Source organism: Cynocephalus volans, chromosome 2 (genome assembly GCF_027409185.1).
Source record: "Cynocephalus volans isolate mCynVol1 chromosome 2, mCynVol1.pri, whole genome shotgun sequence".
Classification (NCBI taxonomy): Eukaryota; Metazoa; Chordata; class Mammalia; order Dermoptera; family Cynocephalidae; genus Cynocephalus; species Cynocephalus volans.
Window position 1 is genome coordinate 225,423,764 of NC_084461.1, and position 21,332 is coordinate 225,445,095.

The 21,332-nt window shown below is 45.5% G+C and overlaps 1 protein-coding gene across 1 annotated transcript in view; it reads right to left on the minus strand.

Annotated features, from left to right (window-relative positions):
• The window catches only part of WDFY4 (WDFY family member 4), a 265,260-nt gene that overhangs the window by 152,988 nt on the left and 90,940 nt on the right, over positions 1 to 21,332 (minus strand). Inside the window, exons 24-31 of the mRNA XM_063086948.1 lie at positions 17,154 to 17,227; positions 15,123 to 15,284; positions 14,452 to 14,543; positions 12,597 to 12,696; positions 9,959 to 10,164; positions 8,639 to 8,808; positions 6,732 to 6,857; positions 1,650 to 1,814 (exon numbers count right to left, since the gene is read on the minus strand). Coding sequence (XP_062943018.1) covers positions 1,650 to 1,814; positions 6,732 to 6,857; positions 8,639 to 8,808; positions 9,959 to 10,164; positions 12,597 to 12,696; positions 14,452 to 14,543; positions 15,123 to 15,284; positions 17,154 to 17,227 — 1,095 coding nt within the window. The remainder of the gene's footprint in view (positions 1 to 1,649; positions 1,815 to 6,731; positions 6,858 to 8,638; positions 8,809 to 9,958; positions 10,165 to 12,596; positions 12,697 to 14,451; positions 14,544 to 15,122; positions 15,285 to 17,153; positions 17,228 to 21,332) is intronic.

Sequence of the window (21,332 nt, forward strand, 5' to 3'; positions counted from 1 at the left end):
GTGGGGAGGAAGAGCCCTGGGTCAGAGCGTGCACCACGGCTGCTGGTGGGGGGCACTCGGCTAGAACACTGACTCAGCAGAGGGCAGGTCTTGCCCTCGGGCACAGGGGCTGAGGTGGGCATCTGGGTTGAGAACGTCAGGCTGTGGACTCCAGGGCCCTGGCCCCGACAGAGGCCCCTGCTCAGGCCTGCCTGGCCCAGCGGCTGGGCCTCCCTGTGCGGGCCCCACCCCCCTCCACTGCAGACAGCAGAGCTGTCCTTCGCTCTTTATTACATTTTGTTAACTCTTCCTTTTCTAGTAAGTCATTTCAGTTGCTATCAATCCGTCAAACCATTTTAAAACCATATTGTCTTTTTGCAAATCTTCTAGTCTTTCTATTTCATCTTTTTACTAACTCTTACTACTCAAATTTTATTTGGCCATTTTATTTCATTTTGAACCGAATGTAATGGGAAGGACGCAGGCCTTGGAGTGAGAAGGTGAGGTTGTCATTTGTTAACGACATCAAGTGAGGCATGTTTCGTTCTCTTGACCCTTCTGTGAGCAGGGTCTTCTGACCCCCCACCAAGCCAGGAGGAAACTGGTGAGCACCACTTGGTGTCTCCGAATCTCGGTTTCCTCTTACTGACACTGCCTTCATTGGGTGGCTGTTGGGATCATGCAAAGCACTGGGCTCAGGACTGACATGTTGCCAGGGCTCAGGTGATGAAGGCTGCCACCTTGGATAAGGTTAGCTAAGAGAGCATGCTCATTCATTCATTTGGTATTTAACACACGGTTATGGAACAACCACTCCAGGCCTGGCACTGTGTTTGGCACAGATTATAACACTTCTAACACATTCCTGTACCTACGGTTATGCATGTGACCAGCTGTCTTCAGCTCCTTCTCTCTCTCTGGGTCTCTGCTTCCTGATCCACCAATCCTGAGGGACATGGATTTCTGACCTTCTTCTTTCTATACCCGGCCTTCCACACCAGTCCTCAACTCCTAATGTCCTCTCAGCTCCTGAATGCTCTTAGTCCCTCTGACTGGGCCACCCCTTGCCCTGCTGGGACTAGCTCTTGGCCTCAAACTCACAAGTCTTCTCAGAGCCACTTCTCTAACCCCGGCATGCATTACCCAAGACCTTGTCCTCAAGGTCCAAGTCGATCCTTCTGTGCTCCCCACCCTGGGCTCATCTGGGCCTCTGCAAACCCACTGCCTGGAAGAAGACCCAGGTCATGGCCCAAGGGTCCCACAAACAGGACAACCTGAGGACAAAAGGCCAAGTAGGCCGCTCTCCTGGAACTACCTCTCCCCCTCTGGTGCACAGACAACAGGCTTCTTGGAACGGGGTTTGTTGTTTCCCGTTATCAGTGCACGGGTATTCCATACAGAATTGGGCTTGATCTGCCATCAATTTCTCATTACAGAAATTCCTAACAACTCAAAAAAATAATTGAATCTCAGAGCTGAAAATGACCTTGAGCTGCAGCTCAACCAAGAAAAGGGAAATTATCCAAGTTGTTGATTCAAAGTTCCAGTCAAGTTGCCTTGAAATGTATTTTAATGTTGGGGGTGGGGAGGAGGCTGGTCCTTCACCCTTGAAGAACGACGCAGCTGACACCTGCTCTCCCTGGGGCAGGGCAGTGAGCATCACGTCCTACCTTTTGAGTTCCCAGGGGGAAGGTCACAGTGGCCAAGGTCTGTAGGAACTCCGGGGCCCACCACGCCGGGTCCTGGGGGTAGGTGCGGTGCACGAGGCCCAGGAACTGCAGCACGCTGGCCAGGGATGTCTGTTCCCAGGCGCTGTCCTCAGAGCCTGCCCAGGGCTGAGAGCACATTCATGAGAGGCGGTGCCTGGCAGCACGACTAAACCACAGGAACTGAACTCCAGGGAGAAGATCTCCTTTCTGAGACCTTCAACAAGACACATCATTGCAAGACACCTAAGGCTGCAGGTCAGCACCAGGTATTGACCATCAATTGGGAAGGGTTTAACACATGCACACATCATTCTAAGGGCATCACACATATTTCTCATCTCACCTCACAGCAACCATCTGAGGTAGGTTCTATATTTACCCCTATTTTACAGGTGGGAAAACAGAGGCCCAAAGAGGTTCAGTAGCTTGTCCAGCATTTAAGAGTCAGAGCCAGGAACTGAACCCAGGAAATCTGGCTAGACAGTCTGGCTGTCTTCCCCATACACCTCTATGTGATTAGACATGGCTCCCTGCACTCAAGAAACTTACCCATCAGAGCTAACCCCGCCTTCTCTAGCCAAGTGGGGCTGTTCCCAGATACAGACTCTGCCCTGGCCAATAACTGGGCACACCTTGTCTGAGGTCAGCAGGGCTTGAAGAGCCCCCTCCCTGACAGCTGGGGGTTTGGAATAGCTCATGTTTCACTGAGCTGGTCCCCAGCACCTGGAGGAGGCCTGGGCACCAGTCTGCCCCACACCATAACTTCTGTCCCACCCGGTCTTGGCCACATGGCTGAGCCTCTACCCTGAATCCTGTCTGCATTCTAGCACCCTCTGGAGCCCAACTCCCTTGACCAGCTTTGTCCAGCCACTGTCCAGAGACTGACACTAGCCCCAATGTACCCAGCAGCAACCTAAGGTCCTGCTGTCCTGAATGGATAACGTGGAATTGAAAATTGGTCAGTCTTAGCCTTGGGCTCATGTCCCGCATAGCCACCCCACACACAGATTGAGTGATGCTCAGCCTACTCCTACAGACACTGTAGACGGACATCAGGCTCTTCCTTTGTGAGGCCAGCCCCTCCCATCCATGGCTTCCTCCTTCCCCCACCAGCCTGCTGTTCAGTCTTGGCTTAGAGTGCTTGAGTTGGAACGTCCTGTTTATCAAGTAGCTACTGAGTGCCGGGACTGTGTCGCACACTGCGAAACTCAGATCTACTGTAGAAAGAAAGGCGATACACATGGGATAACCCGAATTGCATTCCCAGCATCCCAAGAGGGCTCGGTCTGGGCTTGGTCTGGGCTGAAGCAGGCAGGCAGAAAGAAGCTGTTTCTGCAGTCACCTGCAAATGCAGCACAATGTTAGATTTACAGGACAGTATGAGAGAGAGACAGAGGAGTTCAGGGAGCTTTTTCTGAAGTTAGTCAATTCCTGCCTGCCACTTACTAATAGTATAGCTTTGGGCCAGCTCTTCAACCCCCTTATACCTTTGGTTCCAGCTCTAGAAAACAAGGATCGTAATATGACCTATTTCAGAAGGTTGTTGTGAGGATTAAATGTGATATTTTAGCACTTTGGGCTTATTTTCACAGTGATTAGCACAGGGTAAATACAGGAGAAACTGGAAGATGAAATCAGATAAAAAGGACTTAGACTTTTGAAAGAGGAATTTGGATTTGATGCACCAAGTGACAATGATTCCCTGAAGGTTCTTGGGCATGGCCATGACCTGGAATGTAACACTAACGCTGGACACACATGTCTCCACTGTGCCATGGCTCTGTGACCTTGCTTGGTGAATTAACCTCCATAGCTTTAGTTTCTACATTTGTACAATGGAGATAATACTGTCTATTCCAAAGGACTATTGCATGCAATAGAATGGCTAAAATTAAAAAATGAAAAACCCCAATGATGCAAAACATTGGCAAAAATATGGAACACCTAGAATGCTCCCAGAATAAGAGCTGGTAAGAGTGTAGACTGGTACTTCTACTTTGGAGAACTATTGGGTTTTATCTACTAAAGTAAGTCATGTGCATAGCTTATGACTCACAATTTCACTCCTGGGTATATTTTTAACAGAAAGGAACACATATGTCCACTAAAAGAAGGTATGTAGCAGTTTTATTCATAATATTTCCAAACTGAAATAACCCAGAATGGGTAAATAAATTGTGATTAATAATCACAGTAAAATACTACTCAACAACAAAAAAATGAACAACATAAGTGAATCCACAAACACAATGACAAGTGAAAGAAGCCAGATGCCAAATAATATATACTGTATGATTCCATTTATATCAAGTTCAAGAACAGGAAAACTAATCTATGGTTACCACTGGGCAAACAAAGTAAAGTTCCAAGCAAAATAAAGTAAAATAAAATAATAAAATAAGATAAAACAAATTTTTGAGAAAGATATGTTAGAGTTACCACTACAATTAAGTCTTTTTCTCTTTCATGACAGATATCTTCATTGTACCAAATCAAACACTGAGTGGCTTTATTCTCATGGTACATACAGGTTAGATCCTAGAAGGCTGGGTCTTGTTTTTCAACCAGTCTAAAAGTCATATCTTTAACATACAAGTTTAAACTTTTTGTGTTTGTTATTACGATGTAAAGGTTTGGTCTTATATTTTTACTTCTCTGAGCATATTACATATTTTCTTTGTTTTAAATGCTTTTGTCATTCCTTCTGTTTGCTTTATTTTTAATAGCATTAACTGATCAGATAGGTAACAAACTCCTTTATGCTATATGCAGAAAACATACATCATTTTAAGCACCTCAAAAATTAATTGCACATTTGTCTTACAATGGAACCACAAATAAATTTCTCAAAGATGGGAAATGTATAGGCCACATGGTCTGACCAAGGAAAAACAAAACTAGAAATAGATACAAAAAGCTCAACCTCATGGACACTGAAAATATGAATCAGAGGTCTTTCAAACTGCAATCATAGAAACTCTAAAAAACAATGGAAAGTGAAGATGCCAAATATCAAAATCTTAGAAATTGACAGGGAAAAAACCTCAGGAGACTGATAAATATATCCCAGAGCTGGTTCTTTAAATAAATCCGCAAGCTTTCAGCTCCTAAAGTGACAGGTGGGGCAGGGTAAAGAGAGCATATGAACACAAAAACTAAGAATAAGAATGAGGAAATAATCACACAGAAAGCTAAGTGAATTCAAACAGACCATTCGTGCAAACTGAACAAATGGGAAATTATTTTTAAATATCAGTTAACTAAACTGGGTCAAAAGGACATTTAGAAGCCTAAATGAGGCAATAATCATGGAAAAACATTAGGCTTAGGCAGTTTCATAGGAACAATTTAAATAAAAAAGAATCATGGGTTTAACCTCTTCCTGAGTCTAAACAAAGGAGAACAGTCATTTTTGTATAAAACTAGCAGAATACTGATATCAAGACCTGACAAAGATAAAACAAAAATAAAATGGCAGCCTTAATCATTTATAAATATGCATGCAAAATCATAATTAAAATATTTACAGAGAGAATAAAGAAGTATGCTAAAAAGTAAGAGCAAAGTGACTAAATGAGATCTTTGCAAGAATGCAAAGAAATCTGTTGATGTAAGTCATCATAGGTAACAGGTAAAAGAATAAAGTATATGGTCATCTAATTATATGCTAAGAGAGTAATTAATAAAATTTTAAAAACATTACAGTTTTCAAAAGAGGGCAAAAAGTGTGATCTGTACTTTCTCAGCATAGTACACATATACACAGAAAAATTGGCAAGAAGATATAAACAGGCAATTCACGGTGAAATGAATAGAGATAGTTAATAAGCATATGAAGAATGGCTTCAACCTCAGTAACAGCAAATGCAGAAGAGCTCAGCTATGAATCCATCATCAGTTCTGCCTTGTTGTGGAGGCTGTGCAGATTGGGCCAAGGACTATGCAAGATACTGGGGTGTGCATTGGCTGCTGTGATGTGTACGTGTAATGTCTACTGCAGTGTTTCTGAGAAGTGCGTAAAAAAGAAAATGCATGAAGTATGCTTTGACCTGCTATCCCACATCTCAGAATTTACTATAAGAAGGTCATTGAACTAGAAAGAAAAGATGTTCATTCAGGAGTGTTCATTACAGACTTTTTATAACAAACATTCTGCAAAACAACATAAATTTCTGTTACAAATATAGATAATTCCCATGTTTTTCCACTTTAGAAACATGGGAATAAATCCAGAAAATGTTGAGAAGGAAAGGCAATAAGAGTTTACGTGGCCTCATCCTCTGCAAGGATATGGTATAATCTTCAAGAGGCGTCTGGAAGGACATTTCCCTGAAGTTCACAGCGGTCATCGCTGCGCGGGTGTGTGTCAAGTGACTTTTGCTTTTCTCTTTTGTTTAAATGTTAAAGTAATTATGTACCGTGTTACAAAAGCAATTAAGTTTCCCAGACAATCAAGCCTCCAATTGCCCCGTGTCCACAGAATGAAGGCAGGATTTTTCAGCCTCTCTGGCAAGCTCCAGCTCACCTGGCTCACCATTCATCACTCCTGCTCACAGCCACATGGCCTTCACTCCTCACACTTGCCTCCATGTCTGAAATAATTCCACCCCCCAGCTCCAGCGGGCCTCCAAGGCCCAAATCAAAGGCTCCTAGCTCCGGAAGCCTCTCCATGTCATGTCTGTGATTGATGGCAAATTGTCTTCTGTAAGACGGTCTCTACCTCATGTGGGTGAGGCCCATCTGTCTTGGTGAATGTGATCTTGAGAAGAGAAGCCCCTCTTCCTCCTCAGAAAGGTTGCCTTTGACTGAAGGAGGTAAGCATCCCAGCAAAGAAAGCCAATGATTAACCAAACAGAAAATTGATGTCTCCTGGTGAGAGCGCATCTGGGTTTTCCGTTGTGCACTTAAGTCATCCCTAGGAACCTGCCTTGCCTCTTTTACGTTATCTGGCTAATTTGGCATTACTAGGAAACTATTGGAAAAAGTCAAGGTGACTTCCAAACTCACCTTCCCATCAGAACCTTGTCTGGGGAATGGTCTCACCTGGCTCATGGTGGCTTTCAGCATTTCCAGGAGCAGCAGGGCACCTTCCGTGCACAACCCAGCCCGGAGGACTTCTTCCTGGTGGTGCTTTTGCAGGAGCCACTGAAGCATGGCATCCAGGCTGTCCTGAAAGAGAAGGCAGGGGCCATAGGAGACCTGCAGCTGCACACTAAGGGGACTGGCTTTGTGGTCAACGCCTCACTTTTCCCAGGGGCCCCCAGTGGGAAAAACAACCTAGCATAGCAGCAGCCTAGCTGATTAACCCATATGGGAAATTCTAGCCTGGTTAATGCATACGGGAAACACACAACTCTAAGAAGGTGCTGAAGACCCACTGGCAACTAAGAAGAATTCAAAGTCTACAAAGGAAAAAGCAAAGTGTAGAGGAGAGAATGTGGGGTTTAGAATCAGGGTGGCCCGAGCTGGGCTCAGGTAGACTATTCAGCCTTTTGGAGTTAAGCTTCCTACTCTGAGAAATTAAAATTATATTATCTACCCCATGGGATTGTTTAAATATCAAGTGAAATAAAATATGTAAAACATCTATATGGGTCCTGACACTCAGCAGATATTTATTTCCTATGATGTGTTTACAGAGAAGTAAAAAATTTAGCATAGCATAGTAAGAACTGTGTTTTGAAGTGTGATCTACAACACTATTAGCGTACATCAAGATATAAATATCAGATATAAGATGTGCAAGAGAGATGGATTTTTTAGCCTTTTCTTTACAAAGCCAAGCTATTCCCCTATTTCAATTCAATTCAGTTTAACTCAACTCAATCAAGACCAAGAAACAATGTCCAAGTCCACTACCTGTCAGGTTCCAGGAAGGCGAGTAAAAAGGTGGGGTCTGCTCTCAGGTGCTCAGTGTCTAAGGAGGCGGGCAGGCATGTGAATGTGCTGGTGCTGTATGAGGGAAAGGTGCACGGAGGCACAAAGCAGGAAATAGCTCTTCTGTCTGTCTAAGCAGGAGGTGGCATCTGAGCCGAGAAATGAGGGAGAACACTCCCACCATGCAGGTGATGGTGGGAAAAAACAGTCTGTCCAGCCAGTGGCTGGGGAGCAGAAGAGCTGGTTTTCCTGGAGAGGTGATTCGGGAGAGCCACAGCACGAGGGTGGTGACGTGGGGCAGGCAGACAGACAAGTCAGGCGTCCGGAGAGGAGAGATCTCGGTGCCAGTGGTGCAGTCTGCACCTCATCCTGCGGGAATGGAAGCCAGCAAAGACGGGTTTGGCGCAGGTGGCTGAGAGTGTGCAGGTGGGAGAGGTGTGGACAGGGAGAATGGGCTCCTCTTCAGAGAAATCTGGCCAAGGATGGACAGGAAAGTGATAAGGAGAGCAGCAGAGGTCAGTAGTGTGAGTCAAGGGGCAGCGTCTGGTCCTCAGTGGAACACAGTGTAACACACTTACGGCCTATGAGGAAGGAGTCAGGAGGAAAGGGGGAAGTGTCAGTGCAGAAGACAAGGTAACTGTGCATGAGGTCACAGGCAGGACTGAGGAGGTCGAGGTCAGCCTGGAGAAGCCTCCCTTTCTCAGTGACAGTGGGGAAAAGGTGATGTCAAGGGTCCCTGCATAAGTAGGTGGCAGAGGGCAGGTGCTGAGGCAATGCCACCCTCCAAAGCAATTTCCCTGGCTTCGCCCAAAAGGAGAAAGATTTAAAAATGAAACTGATCCAAATCAGAGACTTGCTGGGAGGGAGATGGCCAAGGCTGTCAAGGGTGTAGACACGAGGGCATCTGAGGAGCCTGCTGAGGGCTGCAGGCTCCGGGGAAGGTGGGGGTCAGGACTCGTCCGAGGTGGGGGAAGTGGAGGGGGGAGGTGTGGAGCATCCTAGGGAACTGCCTTAGTCTCAGGGAACCAGAGAACCGAGAGTGTTGCTCCACACTGGCTGCTCCGGGAACCTACCCTGGGCGCGTGGGTCAGCTCTGTGAGCGGCGTCTGCAGGAAGAAGCTGGACACGACGAGGTGGACTTCTGCAATCTGAGCGTGGTGGGCCAGAAAGTCCTTCAAGACGCGGAAGCCAGGAAGCAGGCAGGGGCCTTGGCCAGGCACGGGAGGGTGGTTCTTCAGGTTGTCTGTTGGTCAGGTGGAGGGGCACAAAATCCACTTAGAACAATTGCTACCACTGTGCTCAAGGTGGGGGTTGGACACAGGAGGGAGTCCTCTGTCACCCTCCCATACCATAGAAATGCCAGATAGAAATATATGGTGTACATAGAGGAGCACAAGGAAGCACTCAATAATTCCTTTCCCCGTTCCTCATGTGCTCACTCATTCATTCAAAAACAGATACAGTCGTCCCTGGGAATCCTCAGGGATTGGTTCCAGGACCCCCCGCAGATACCAAAATCCGTGGTTGCTCAAGTCCTTTATATAAAATAGTGTATTTGCATATAACCTACACACATCCTCCCACATACTTTAAGTCATCTCTAAATTACTTATAATATCTAATACAATGCAAATGCTATGTAAATAGTTGTTATACTATATTTTTTAGCTGTATGAATTTTTATTGTTGCATTGTTTTGTTTTGTTTTGTTTTTAAATATTTTTGATCCACAGTTGGTTGAATCTGCAGACATGGAACCCAGGGATTTGGAGGGCCAACTGTACTTTCTTAGTGCCTGCTATGTAGGAGGCAACAAGGCCATTTTGCATTAAGCAACAAGGACATAGGGTTCCAACAAAATACACAGAATTCCAGGCACTCATGAAGCTTACAATGTAGTGAGAGGGACAGACATTAAGCAATTAAATACCCAAATAAATATATGCTTATGAATTGTGATGAGCACTACAGACTTAAATAATGTGGGCAAAGAGAATATAACAGAGGCACCCTAATTCAGGTGGCCTTTTCTTTCCCAGAGGAAGTGGCATTTGAACTGAACCCCAAAGGGTGAAGCCACAGCAGCCCGAAGAGGCATCCCAGGAAGAGGAAGCAGCATGGCGAGTGCCCCGGGGACAGAGCTAGGAGCCTGTGAGGAGCGGAAGGCAGTCTCCTGGAGCTAGATGCAGTGAGGCTACAAGGGCGGGGAGTTGGAAGGACCCCATAAAGGAAGTTAGAGGGGACTGGGCTTTTGGGTGTCAGACTTAGAGTCAGGGTCAAGGTGATGCTACTACTTGGAGCTGGGAAGGTTCCACTTGGGGAGGGCCTGGCTCGGTCCTCACTCATGCCCAGGACAAGGGGTTCCCGCTTCCTGGAGACGGCAGCATGCTCACTTATCACAATATCCACGCCCTCGGCGCTGCGTTCCACCCAGCGCCCCGCAGACAGGCCTTCTTTAAATCGCTCGCGGAGGGCAGGGCTTGACAGAAAGCACAGCAGCAGCTTCAGTGCCAGCACAGTGGTGCAGGGGTGCAGGTGGCCCTGCAGGAACAGCAGGAACCAGTCGGGCCCCAGGCTCAGAAACAACTCCTCCTTTGACCTGGGTCAACAAAGGCAATGAATTACTTGTCAGTCCATGAGCAAGAGACATATTCAGAAAATTCGAAATGTCATGAGTCACCTAGGAAAGGCAAGTTAAGGTCAACATTTAGATACCACTTAGCCAAGTACATGTTGCATTTTAGAAGAATGGTAAAATAAAATGCTAGCAAGATTGCTGCACAATGGATGAATTTGTGTGTTAATGGCTGCAAAGTAAGTTGGACAAAGCTGTGCAAAGCAATTGGAAACTATGTATCACTCTACATAAAAATGGGCATGCCCCTTAATAGCCCTACTTCACTGCTATTCATACTTACACTGCATGAATAGCCATGTATCTAAGTTAGTCACCATCAATAAAGTCATATAAAACACATAATGATTATTTACCTCCCCTTTTAAGACACTGATCAAAATTAATCTAAGTGGAATAGTCCAATATTTATGCATCTTTACCAGTTTAAGTACAAAAAACAAAAACCACAAGACATGACCTGTCACTTTCATAAATGAATTTCAAAATGACTCTGGAGAGCACAGACTTGCTGGAGGAAACTGGAGGGCAAGCAGGCAGGTGGCCAACCCAGCAAGAACCATGGGCTCCGGAATGGGTCCAGCCTCCTGGGAGCCAGGTGAGGGTCCATCTGCACTGGGCTGTGTTCTCAGTGCCAGCTGCCAGATTAGGCATGGTGAGGGCGTGTCTGGAGTCCGCTGGAATGAGCACTGGACTAGGAGTAAAGAAAAGAGACTGTCCCCTTTTCTAGCCCTGCCTCTGATGTTTATTAACTGGATGACTGTGTCAGAGCTCTTGATGTGCTTTGGTCATTTTCCTCACTGATGGTGCTCATGATGGTGATGACAGTGGTGATAATGATGGTACTGATGGTGGCATTGATAATGGTGGTGAGGATGATTATGGTGATGATGGCAATGATGATGGTAATGGATGATGGATGGTGATAGTGATGGTGGTGGTGATGATGGTGATGGTGATGATGATGATGGTGATGGTGATGATGGTGATAGTGATGGTGGTGGTGATGACAGTGATGGTGTTGATGATGGTGATGGTGATGATGATGATAGTGATGGTGGTGGTGATGACGGTGATGGTGTTGATGATGATGGTGATGGTGATGATGGTGATAGTGATGGTGGTGGTGATGACGGTGATGGTGTTGATGATGATGGTGATGGTGATGATGGTGATAGTGATGGTGGTGGTGATGGTGTTGATGGTGATGGTGATGGTGATGATGATGAAATTGGTGATCGTAGCATGAATGATGATGGTCAGTATTGATGATGGTGATTGTGATGATGGCAGTTAGCTCCTACAGTGTTTACAGTACCCCAAGCACCATTCTCAGGTCTTCTACATATTAATTCATTTCATCATAACCACAGCCATCTATGGAAGGTACTATTTTTATTTTCATACAAATGAGTAAAGAGGGGCATTCAAGGCTTAAGTAACCTCCCCTGGGTTCCTGGGGGTGGAGCCGGGATCCAAACCTAGAAGACCTAGATGCCAGAGCCCACAGGCTTAAGCACTAACCTACATTCTCTTTTAAAAATATGGAAAAGGAAGGGGCTGGACTATCTCATCTCCAAGACATCTTCTAATTCTACCATGTTTTGATTCTAGGAATTTAAAGACTTATAGGTTGGTAAATTTTTAAACTTATTTGCAAGGCTTCTTTACCACACCTGAACACACACACACACACACACACACACACACACACACACACACACAAACACACAAACACAAGCTCAGTGAGAGCAAGGGTCTGGGCTGGCTTGCTCAGCGCTATATCCTAGGAGCCAGGAAAAGTGTCTGGCATTCAGAAGGTACTTAACAATAGGTGTTGAATGAATGACTCCAGGGTTGAAGGTAAAGCACACAGACAGTGAGGGAGAGTTAATAGAATACCCCACTTTATGATGACACATTATTCTGAAAGTTAATTGAAGGTAGATATTTCTTTTTCCAACTTGGAAAAATAACTAAATCACTAACAGTAAATAGCAGAAGAACTTGGCATGCCTTTTCCTCGATAGATGTAATTTAGGCTAACCATTTTTCCATTCTGTTGTCTGCCAAATACACAACATCAAAGTCGGTAATTGTCACAACTGCCAAAACAATAACAATCACACAATAGCAATGGTGAGAAAGGAGTTTATTGTAATTATTCCAAATGTGTTCCTAGTTACTCATTCCCATTCAACATTTGCATCAGAATATCTTAAGGCAGAGTCTGGTTTATTGGGTGGAGAGAATATAATTTTCTTTCTGACTAGTGCAGGAAACACATTGCAGAAAACAGACTTGGAGATGCTAAACTTTTCATTAAGAAAAGATTTTAATGCCATGCCCTGTATGAGGCAACCTCGTGCCAAATTGATCTTCCTAGAGTTACTTACTCAGAGGACAGATGAAGTTGGGGGGAAGATATTACATTAAGCATCATCTCCAGCAACTGGTTTCTGAGCCAGATTGTCTTTCCAGATGTTTGGCTTCCAGCTACAAAAAAGAAAATTCAGATTTGAGAGAAAACAGATGTAAAGAGACATAATATTTGCTACAGTAAGCAACTATATTTACCAAATGCTTACTTCACCCAAGAATTGGGGCATGGATGGGACTCAAAATTTTGGCATTCAATTCTAGACTTCAATGCAATGCTTAAAAAGAATTTTAGGAAATGTTCCTAAAGATCCCTTTAACTACAGATGTCTTCAGTGCTGCCTATCCTCCAAAAACAAAAGCAAAATAACTAAAAATGATTATTTATCTTTTAGTAGAAGAAAATTTTTTAAATCGTGGGCTGCAGCATTTCTTGAACACCTACTATGTGCTGGTCTTATGGAAGTCATTGGGAACATAGTGGTGAAGACTATGGTCTTCGTTCTGGTTCCTGCTTTCAATTCGCTTCTAGGTTAGGCCTTTTGCAAGTCAATGTCGCACTAAAAATAAAACTTGAATCATAGCAGAGGTGTATAGATCCAGCAGCAGAAGAAACTTTATTGCTGAAGTGTTATGAAAACTCTGGAGGACATGTTAACAATGTTTTAATGTGTTTGGTTAGATAAAAGTTTCAGAATGAAGTCCACATGAGAAAAAAAATTGACTAAATATGCTCACTGTTGGCCCACTTTCCATTCACTCATTCCCTCGCTTGCTGGTCATTTTAGCACTACGGTAATTCAGGGTACACACACCATGCTGCATAAATAGCACTGAGAAGGCAGCATGGACAGGTGCAGTCAGATTTCACTCTGTTTGGATCCTGGCCCCATCTCTTATTAAGCTGCTAATCCCTTTGAGCCTCAGTTTCTCCATCTGCAAAATGGGAATACTAATTCCCACACTGAAGCTTGATCTAAGGATAAGAAACAATGTGATTTATCTAGATTGAGTAATCCCGTCCAAGAGGATCATTTGTGATAAGTCTGTTTTATATCTGCCCTGTCCAATACAGTAGCCACCCGCCTCAGGGTTATGGAGCACTTAGAATGTGGCTAAGAATGAGGAATTGAATTGTTAATTGCATTTAATTTTAATTAACTAAAATTTTTTAAAGGCCACAGGTGGCTAGAGGCTCCCATCTTAGAGCAGATCTGGATGGCCCAGAACAAAGTGGTTATAATTGTTCCCTTCACACTGCCCCAGCAGAGGGAATGCTGGACATGACGTAGCTGCTGTTCTGCATCTGGTTGTGGAGAGAGAGAGAGTCTCAGAGACTCAAATTACAACAAGCCCAAGGGGCTACAGAAGTGCAGAGAAGGTGACTTAATCTGGTTCAATGGGATTGGGAACGGCTAGTCTACTGGGGGGGGGGACTCCTGTAGAGAGAACAGGAGGTGGAAAGACTGGAGGGCCAACCGTCACACATCAGGACCTGCAAATGCTTCAGATTGCTGGAGGTGGGGCTCAGCAGGGGAGCGGGGGGTAGTGGGGGTTCAACCCAAAAGGAGGCAGGGGCCAAAGCACAAAGGATCCCAGGTGCTGGTCTACAGGAAACTGATTTTATCCTGGAGGCCTTGGAAGCCATTCCAGGTTTTGAAGCAAGAATACACCATTTGTTTTGATTTGTGGCCCAGTCATACAACTACAGCCTCGCAAGCCAGCACTCAGTGACTGCTGTTCAGCAGCGGTGCCTTCCCCTCCTTTGCCTCAGCCCTTTCCTCTGCAAAATGGGCCCACGTGTGTGCCTCTCAGGGCCTGTGAAGCTCATTCTGCTGCCTGCAGACTGGTGTCTGGGAAAGTTCTTCTCACCAGGCATGGAGGGGTCCGGGGCTCCATCCGCGCAGCTCTGCCTTTCTTTCACTGACGAAGGCTTGAGGGTATACACGACAAACAGCCCGATCCTTCACACAACAGGGAGAGAAGCACATGCCTGACCATGGGCTCGGCCATGTCTGCTGAGCACATAGCAGCATCACCTACAGATCCACCCAAGTGTGGTTCCCAGCAAGGGCTGGAGGGGAGCCACATTATTCTGTGACCAATACAATACATTCAGACATTTCTCAAATATGTCAAGATTCATTAGAGAATTTACCTCTGGCTCTGCCAGATCATGATGAGAAAAGAAAAAGCTAAACATGGTGCCAACCAGGACTGTCCTTTGGGAAGTCTGCAGGGGGCAGTCATGGCGGGTCACAGGCTGGTAAGGATGGCTGTGCTCATGAAAATTCTTGAATTTGGGGGCATAGGAGTTGGAGCACCAGGGGGCAGTTGAACACATAGCTCTGCTGGGAAAATCTACCTGTTCCATCCTGACTCTAGCAAACCCACCCCTTTTCCCAGCTCTCAGCCCTGGACAGAAAGCCCTAGGAGGTTCCCAGTGATGTTAGGTTGAGTATGGTCAGAAGAGAGCTGGGGCCTATATTCTCTTGTAAAACAGTCATAGTCCTTGCCTTTCCCCAGGAAGCTTGGCCAGGTACCTGAGCAAGTCCGGGATGCTGAAGTAGCCCCTCAGCTGACAGCCCAGGATGGCAATGATGGTGGAGATCCTGGAGGGGGTGAGGCTTGGCTCACTGAAGAGGAAGACGAGCTTGGGCACAAGCTGGGCCTGGTGAGCAACTTCAGCATTCCTGGGTCCTTCCCTGGGAGCCCAGGAGAGAGGCAGTAAAAGCTTTTACTGGAATGAACCAAATTTACTGTGTTTCTGCTAAAAGGGATTTCCAAGCTAGGCTTGTTCCATGCCCTCTGACTCCAACACTTTCTTGGCAACTTGTCAAGATGCTGCCAGACGCCATCAAATATGTGTCTGCCGAGTGCCAGAGTCACTCAGGCATGCACCACCCGTCCCTTCCACCCCCGGAAACTGCCTTCAAAGACAAACCCTAATTATTGACTTTTAAATTCCAAGCTTCAGGGAAAACTAATTCTGGCCTCAGAAAACTCAGAGCAAAGACATCAGACATGCATGTGGCCAAGCAGCACTTCCCAGCAAGCAGGCATACGGGGCCCTTGGAGAGCCCGTCTAGGTGAGTGGCCTTCCTGCCCACCCCAAACCACAAAGTGCATGAACACATTGCCGAGAGTGGAAGGGGAGAAAGACAGAACTCAATATCCACACCCCTTCTTAGGATCATCACAAATCCAATATCCAGTAAATTCTACTCCCCCCCCAAAAAAACAGCTCCCAGGATAAATGTTCATTTCTTGGAAAACAGCAGGTACAGGTACAGAAAGAAAGTGGAAAGTGGAAGGAACAAAAGGAGCAGGAGGGGGGATTTGGGCAGATGGCTCCTCTTGAACTGTCTTTTCAGTATTATATTAAACTCTGCCAAGCTCCTCATCCCTGATACGCAAAAGAGGCAGAACCAGCCCAGTTCTGTGTTCATCGGCTTTTATGTTCATCTGCTCAGCAGGGAAGATGTGTCTTCCCCCACCTTAAGTTCCAGCTGCTTTGGTACTCTCCCATCACCGTGCAGACCCCTGTGTTTTCCTGTACCTTCCACAGAACTCTGTCTTATTCTCCTCTGAATTTCCAGCACTGAGAACAGGGTGGGAAATGTCGTGAGTTTATAATAGCTTCTCAAGAATAAGTTCTGAATGAAAAGATGTTTACAACTACGCTCAAAACACTGAAGGCGCTCGACAGCCTGACCGTGAGGAACCAGGTGGGTTGGGGTGCTGGCTTCCTTGCCTCTCTCCCTTATTCTGGTCATGACCCCTGGTTTGCTTTGGGAACTACGCCTTCCTAACCACCTTCCAAAAACTCCAGAGGTGAAGGCTCTCAGCCTGGCCGTGGGGTCCAAGTTGTTCCAATGGGACTCAATCTTATTGCTACGAATGTTGAATAATAATAATAATAATAATAAAAAAACCTCTTTCTCTGCTGACTGTGCTAAGCTGGAGATACAATCTGATGAACTGCACAGCAGCCACCTTGTAGCACAGAAGAAAGCCTGAGAAACAAAGACAACACGTAAGAAGTGTAGACAAGAGTGTGTAACAGAGCTCATTTAAAGCGACATGAGCACCACGCAACCATGGGTGAAGATCTGCATGCATGAGCCAACGAAGTCCTCTCTGTTGGCCCTCTTTTCTCCCTCTCCTCTTTCCTTTCTGCTCTGTGCCCCCTCTCCTCCTTTTTTTGCCTTCCTGAAGCTAATTTGAGTTGTATTTCTGCCACTTACAACCAAAAGAGCCCTGACTAATTCAAAAACTGACTTGATGTCAGCTGGAAGGAGACATAGCCTTTGCTGTCTACATCTGCTGAGCCCACGGTATGCTGCTGGACATGGACTAGAGAGGCCTCTAAGCCCCCAGAACCTGCCCTCTTGAGGCCCAAGACCATCAGAGGAGACAGAACTGCCCCACCCCTGTGAGCCACTGGGAAGGCCGTGCTCCCCCTAGGGACCCAGGGCTCTGGGAGCTGGAAACCACTAGCTGTCCTGCCCTCTCCTCTCTACTCTTGGCAAGCAGACTTTAGTTCTAACTACAGGCTGCTGAGTCCAGCATACCTTGGTGATTGCAGGATTTCCACAAGGTGGGAAAAGAGCGTGAGCTCCACGTTGTCCGAGGTATTCATCCAGAGCTGGAAGACAGAACAAACAAATCCTAAAACCAAGGCATGTGTGGAGAAGGGCTGGCAGGCAGTAAAGTAGACAGGGTGCTGGATATGTTATCTTCTGACCTAGAATCACCAATACGATTTACCGGCTCTGAAATCAGATCAGCTCTCCAGACATCTACAACATAGAGGGCACTTTCCCCAGAGGAAAATTCAAACACATGTTTTTCTCTCATCTCTGCTGCTGCCTGGTGCTTCACTGTGGGTCTAAATCCCAGCCAAGGACACCAGCACTAACCATCTCCCACATCTGCCCAGCACTGGGCCCACACAAGAAGGTCCACAAGCTGAACGCATCTCATCCTCACTGGATCCTGCAAGGCAAATGCCAGTGTTCCCACTTTATAGATGAGAAAATAGAGGCTGGGACAGACTGTTAAGTGACAGCTTCCACTGACCACCAGTAAGTGGAAGGACTGGAAACAGAAGCCAGGCTGTGTTGACTCTGCACCACATTGTGCACACAACACTTTCTTCAGTTCCCTCATCTACAGACCTGCAGCCCAGCCCATGCTGACTGCTCCTATAGGACAGAACTGTGGGTGACATGCAGATGTGCAGTGCACTGAGGTCCTGAGGGGAAGTTTGTCATTCGCGCTGCTTTCGTTCACAGTAAACAAACTGCGGCTGCAAACGGTCCCTCTGGGCAGTCAGTGCTGCACCTCATGTTTCACTTCTGCTTCTTTTGAGAGCTCTGCCATTTTTCATCTCTAAATACTGAAAATTCCTAAGGCCCAGAATACATACAAGTTTCAGATGTGAGGTTACAAGAGAGTATACTTACAGCAGCAAAAAGAGGTTGTGTTTATAAATGATACCATTTGCTGATAGCAAGAGGTGCAATACAAAGACCCAAAATACCATTTTCTTCATTTAGTAGGGAAGGGTGAGGCTCAGAGAGACCAAGTCACTTTTTTGGCACCACACTTTCTTAATGACCAGAGACTGGTTTCAAAGCTGGTCTGTATGAAAGGCGACAAGAAGATACATTGGGGAAAGGACAGCTTCTTCAATAACTGGTGCTGGGAAAACTGACATCCATTGTAGCAGAATGAAACTAGACCTGTACCTCTCACCATATACCAAAATCAACTCAAAATGGATTAAAGACTTAAATATAAGACCTGAAACTATAAAATTCTAAAAGAAAACACAGAGGAAACACTTCAGGAAGCGGGACTGGGCAAAGACTTTATGAATAAGATCCCAGAAGCACAGACAACAAAAGAAAAAATAAACATGGGATTATATCAAACTAAAAACCTGCACAGCAAGGGAAACAGTTACCAGAGTGAAAAGACAACCTACAGAATGGGAGAAAATATTCATAAACTATGCATTTGACAAGGGATTAATGCCTAGAATATACAAGGAACTCAAACCACTTAACAGTAAAAAGAACAAGTAACACAATTAAAGAAAGGGCAAAGGAGCTGAATAGGCATTTCTCAAAGGAAGATACACAAATGGCCAATAGACACATGAAAAAATGTCCAGTATCACTAAGCATCAAAGAAATGCAAATCAAAACCACACTGAGATGTCATCTCACCCCAGTTATACTGGCTATTATCAAAAAGACAGAGAATAACAAATGCTGGTGAGGATGTGGAGAAATGGGATCCCTCCTACAGCGTTGGTGGGACTGTAAATTGGTGCAGCTGTTATGGAAAACAGTGTGGAGGTTTCTCAAACAAGTATGGGTAGAAATGCTGTATGATCCATCAGTCCCACTGCCGGGTATATATCCAAAGGAATGGAAATCATCACGTCGAAGGGATATCAGCACTCCTGTGTTTGTTGCAGCTCTATTTACAGTAGCCAAGAGTTGGAACCAACCTAAGTGCCCATCGATGGATAAATGGATAAGGGAAATACACACACACACACACACACACACACACACACACACACACACACACACACACACACACACACACACAATGGAATACTACTCTGCCATTCAAAAAATGCAATTCTGCCATTCGCAACAGCATGAATGAACTTAGAGAAAGTCATGTTAAGTAACACAAGTCAGGCACAGAAAGAGAAATACCACATGTCCTCACTCATAAGTGGGAGCTAAAATAAATAAATAAATAAAACGAAGAAGGATACAACAATCACAATTCACTGAACTTTCAAAAGGACAGAACAGAACTGAGGCCACCAGAGGTGGGAAAGGGGGAGGGAAGGGTAGGAAGAAATTGGTAAAGGGCCACAAAAAATGATTACATTGTGTAATATTGAATATACTAATTATCCTGATTTCAGCATCACATATTGCACACAAGTATTGATATCCAATGCTGTACCCCACAGATATATACAATCAATTATGTTTCAATAAATAGATTGCTTTTAAAAATTGACCCAAGGAAAAAAAAAAGCCAGTTCATCTGACTGTGGAGCCATTCTTTTGTCTCCACACTGGGTCCCCTCAGGCATTTCCTACAGACAGTGACCTCTAGGATCCCAGAATCAATAATCACCCTCACTTGACACCAAGCAGGTACCCATGGCTCTATCCTCTTACTGAAGGGGAAATGTGAAAGCACCCCCGTGGACACAAGTTTATCAGGAGGCAGTAGTAGGTGGGAACCATCCCTCACCAATCCCCTGGGCATAGCATCACATGTGCCACATAGTAGGCACTTCATAAGGATCCATTGTGATTTTTAAGAATGAATGCAAAGTAAACTGCTATGGGTTGAACTGTGTCCCCCAAAGGTTCATGTTTTAATCCCCACTGCAACAGTGCTGAGGGTGGGAAATCCTATGATGATAATTGAAAGGTGGGGCTTTTATGAAGTGATTAGATTGAGAGGACTGATCCATTCATGCAGTAATAATTTGATGGTTTAATGTGTGGCAATGGACATGGTCTGATGGCTTTATAAGGAGAGTGAGTGAGGTCAGCTCTCTTGCTCAAGCTATTCACCATGTGACACCTTGCATTGCTGTGAAGAGTCACCATGCATCAACAAGGCCCTCACCAGATGTGTTCCCTGGACTTTGGACTTCCCATCCTCCAAAACTGTAGGAAAAAATTTTATTTCTTTATAAGTTACCCAGTCTCATGTATTCTGTTACAAGCAACAGAAATGGACTAATACATAAACCAAGGTAAAATAAGTGGATTGCTCTTAATCCAGAAGCAGGTGGACAGATTTCTAGCCCTTGTAAGCACAGCCATTGCCCAAAGGCACACATAGAGGTAGAGCAGACAGCTACCATCTGGGACAGCTGGCATAAGTTGATGTAGCTCTAGTGTGAGTGGGGGTAGCCAGGCACGGCACCCCAATACACACATCTGTAAGACCGCACATGTGGAATACTCACTCATGAAGGCAGTCATCCAATAAATGGCTCTGTACTGTAAGCTAGGAAAACTGAGAAAGTAAGACATGAACCTACCAATCTAGTAATGTTGCACCCTTTACCCTTCCCACAAAAGCTTCCAGCCTCCCCCATTTCCTTTGCAGAATATTAGAACAATAATAAGTCTCCCCACACATTCAAGGCTACCTACCCCTTGTACAAGTTACTTTGCATAAAACCAAATATATGAATTTTGGAAAAAATGGAAAATTGAATCTCGTGATTGTTATCCTGAGTCACATAACCCTGTGCCGAGGACTGTCTTAAGATATCTGCATTAGATTTGTTTGAATATCCAATGGATAAGGTGTCAGATGTTGCTCTCTGCCAAGTCCTGAGACCACCTCACTCTAAGAAATGAGCCTGTCTCTTCTTAAAAAAATCAAGAGCCTAAGACTTAAATGCCCTCAACTTCTTGTCCTTCCCTCCCTCCCTCACAGCTTCCTGCCCTCCCTCACAGCTTCCTGCCCTCCTTCCCTCACAGCTTCCTGCCTCTCCCTCCCTCACAGCTTCCTGTCCTCCCTCCCTCACAGCTTCCTGCCTCTCCCTCCCTCACAGCTTCCTGCCTCTCCTTCCCTCACAGCTTCCTGCCTCTCCTTCCCTCACAGCTTCCTGTCCCTCCCTCACAGCTTCTTGTCCCTCCCTCACAGCTTCCTGTCCCTCCCTCCCTCACAGCTTCCTGTCCCTC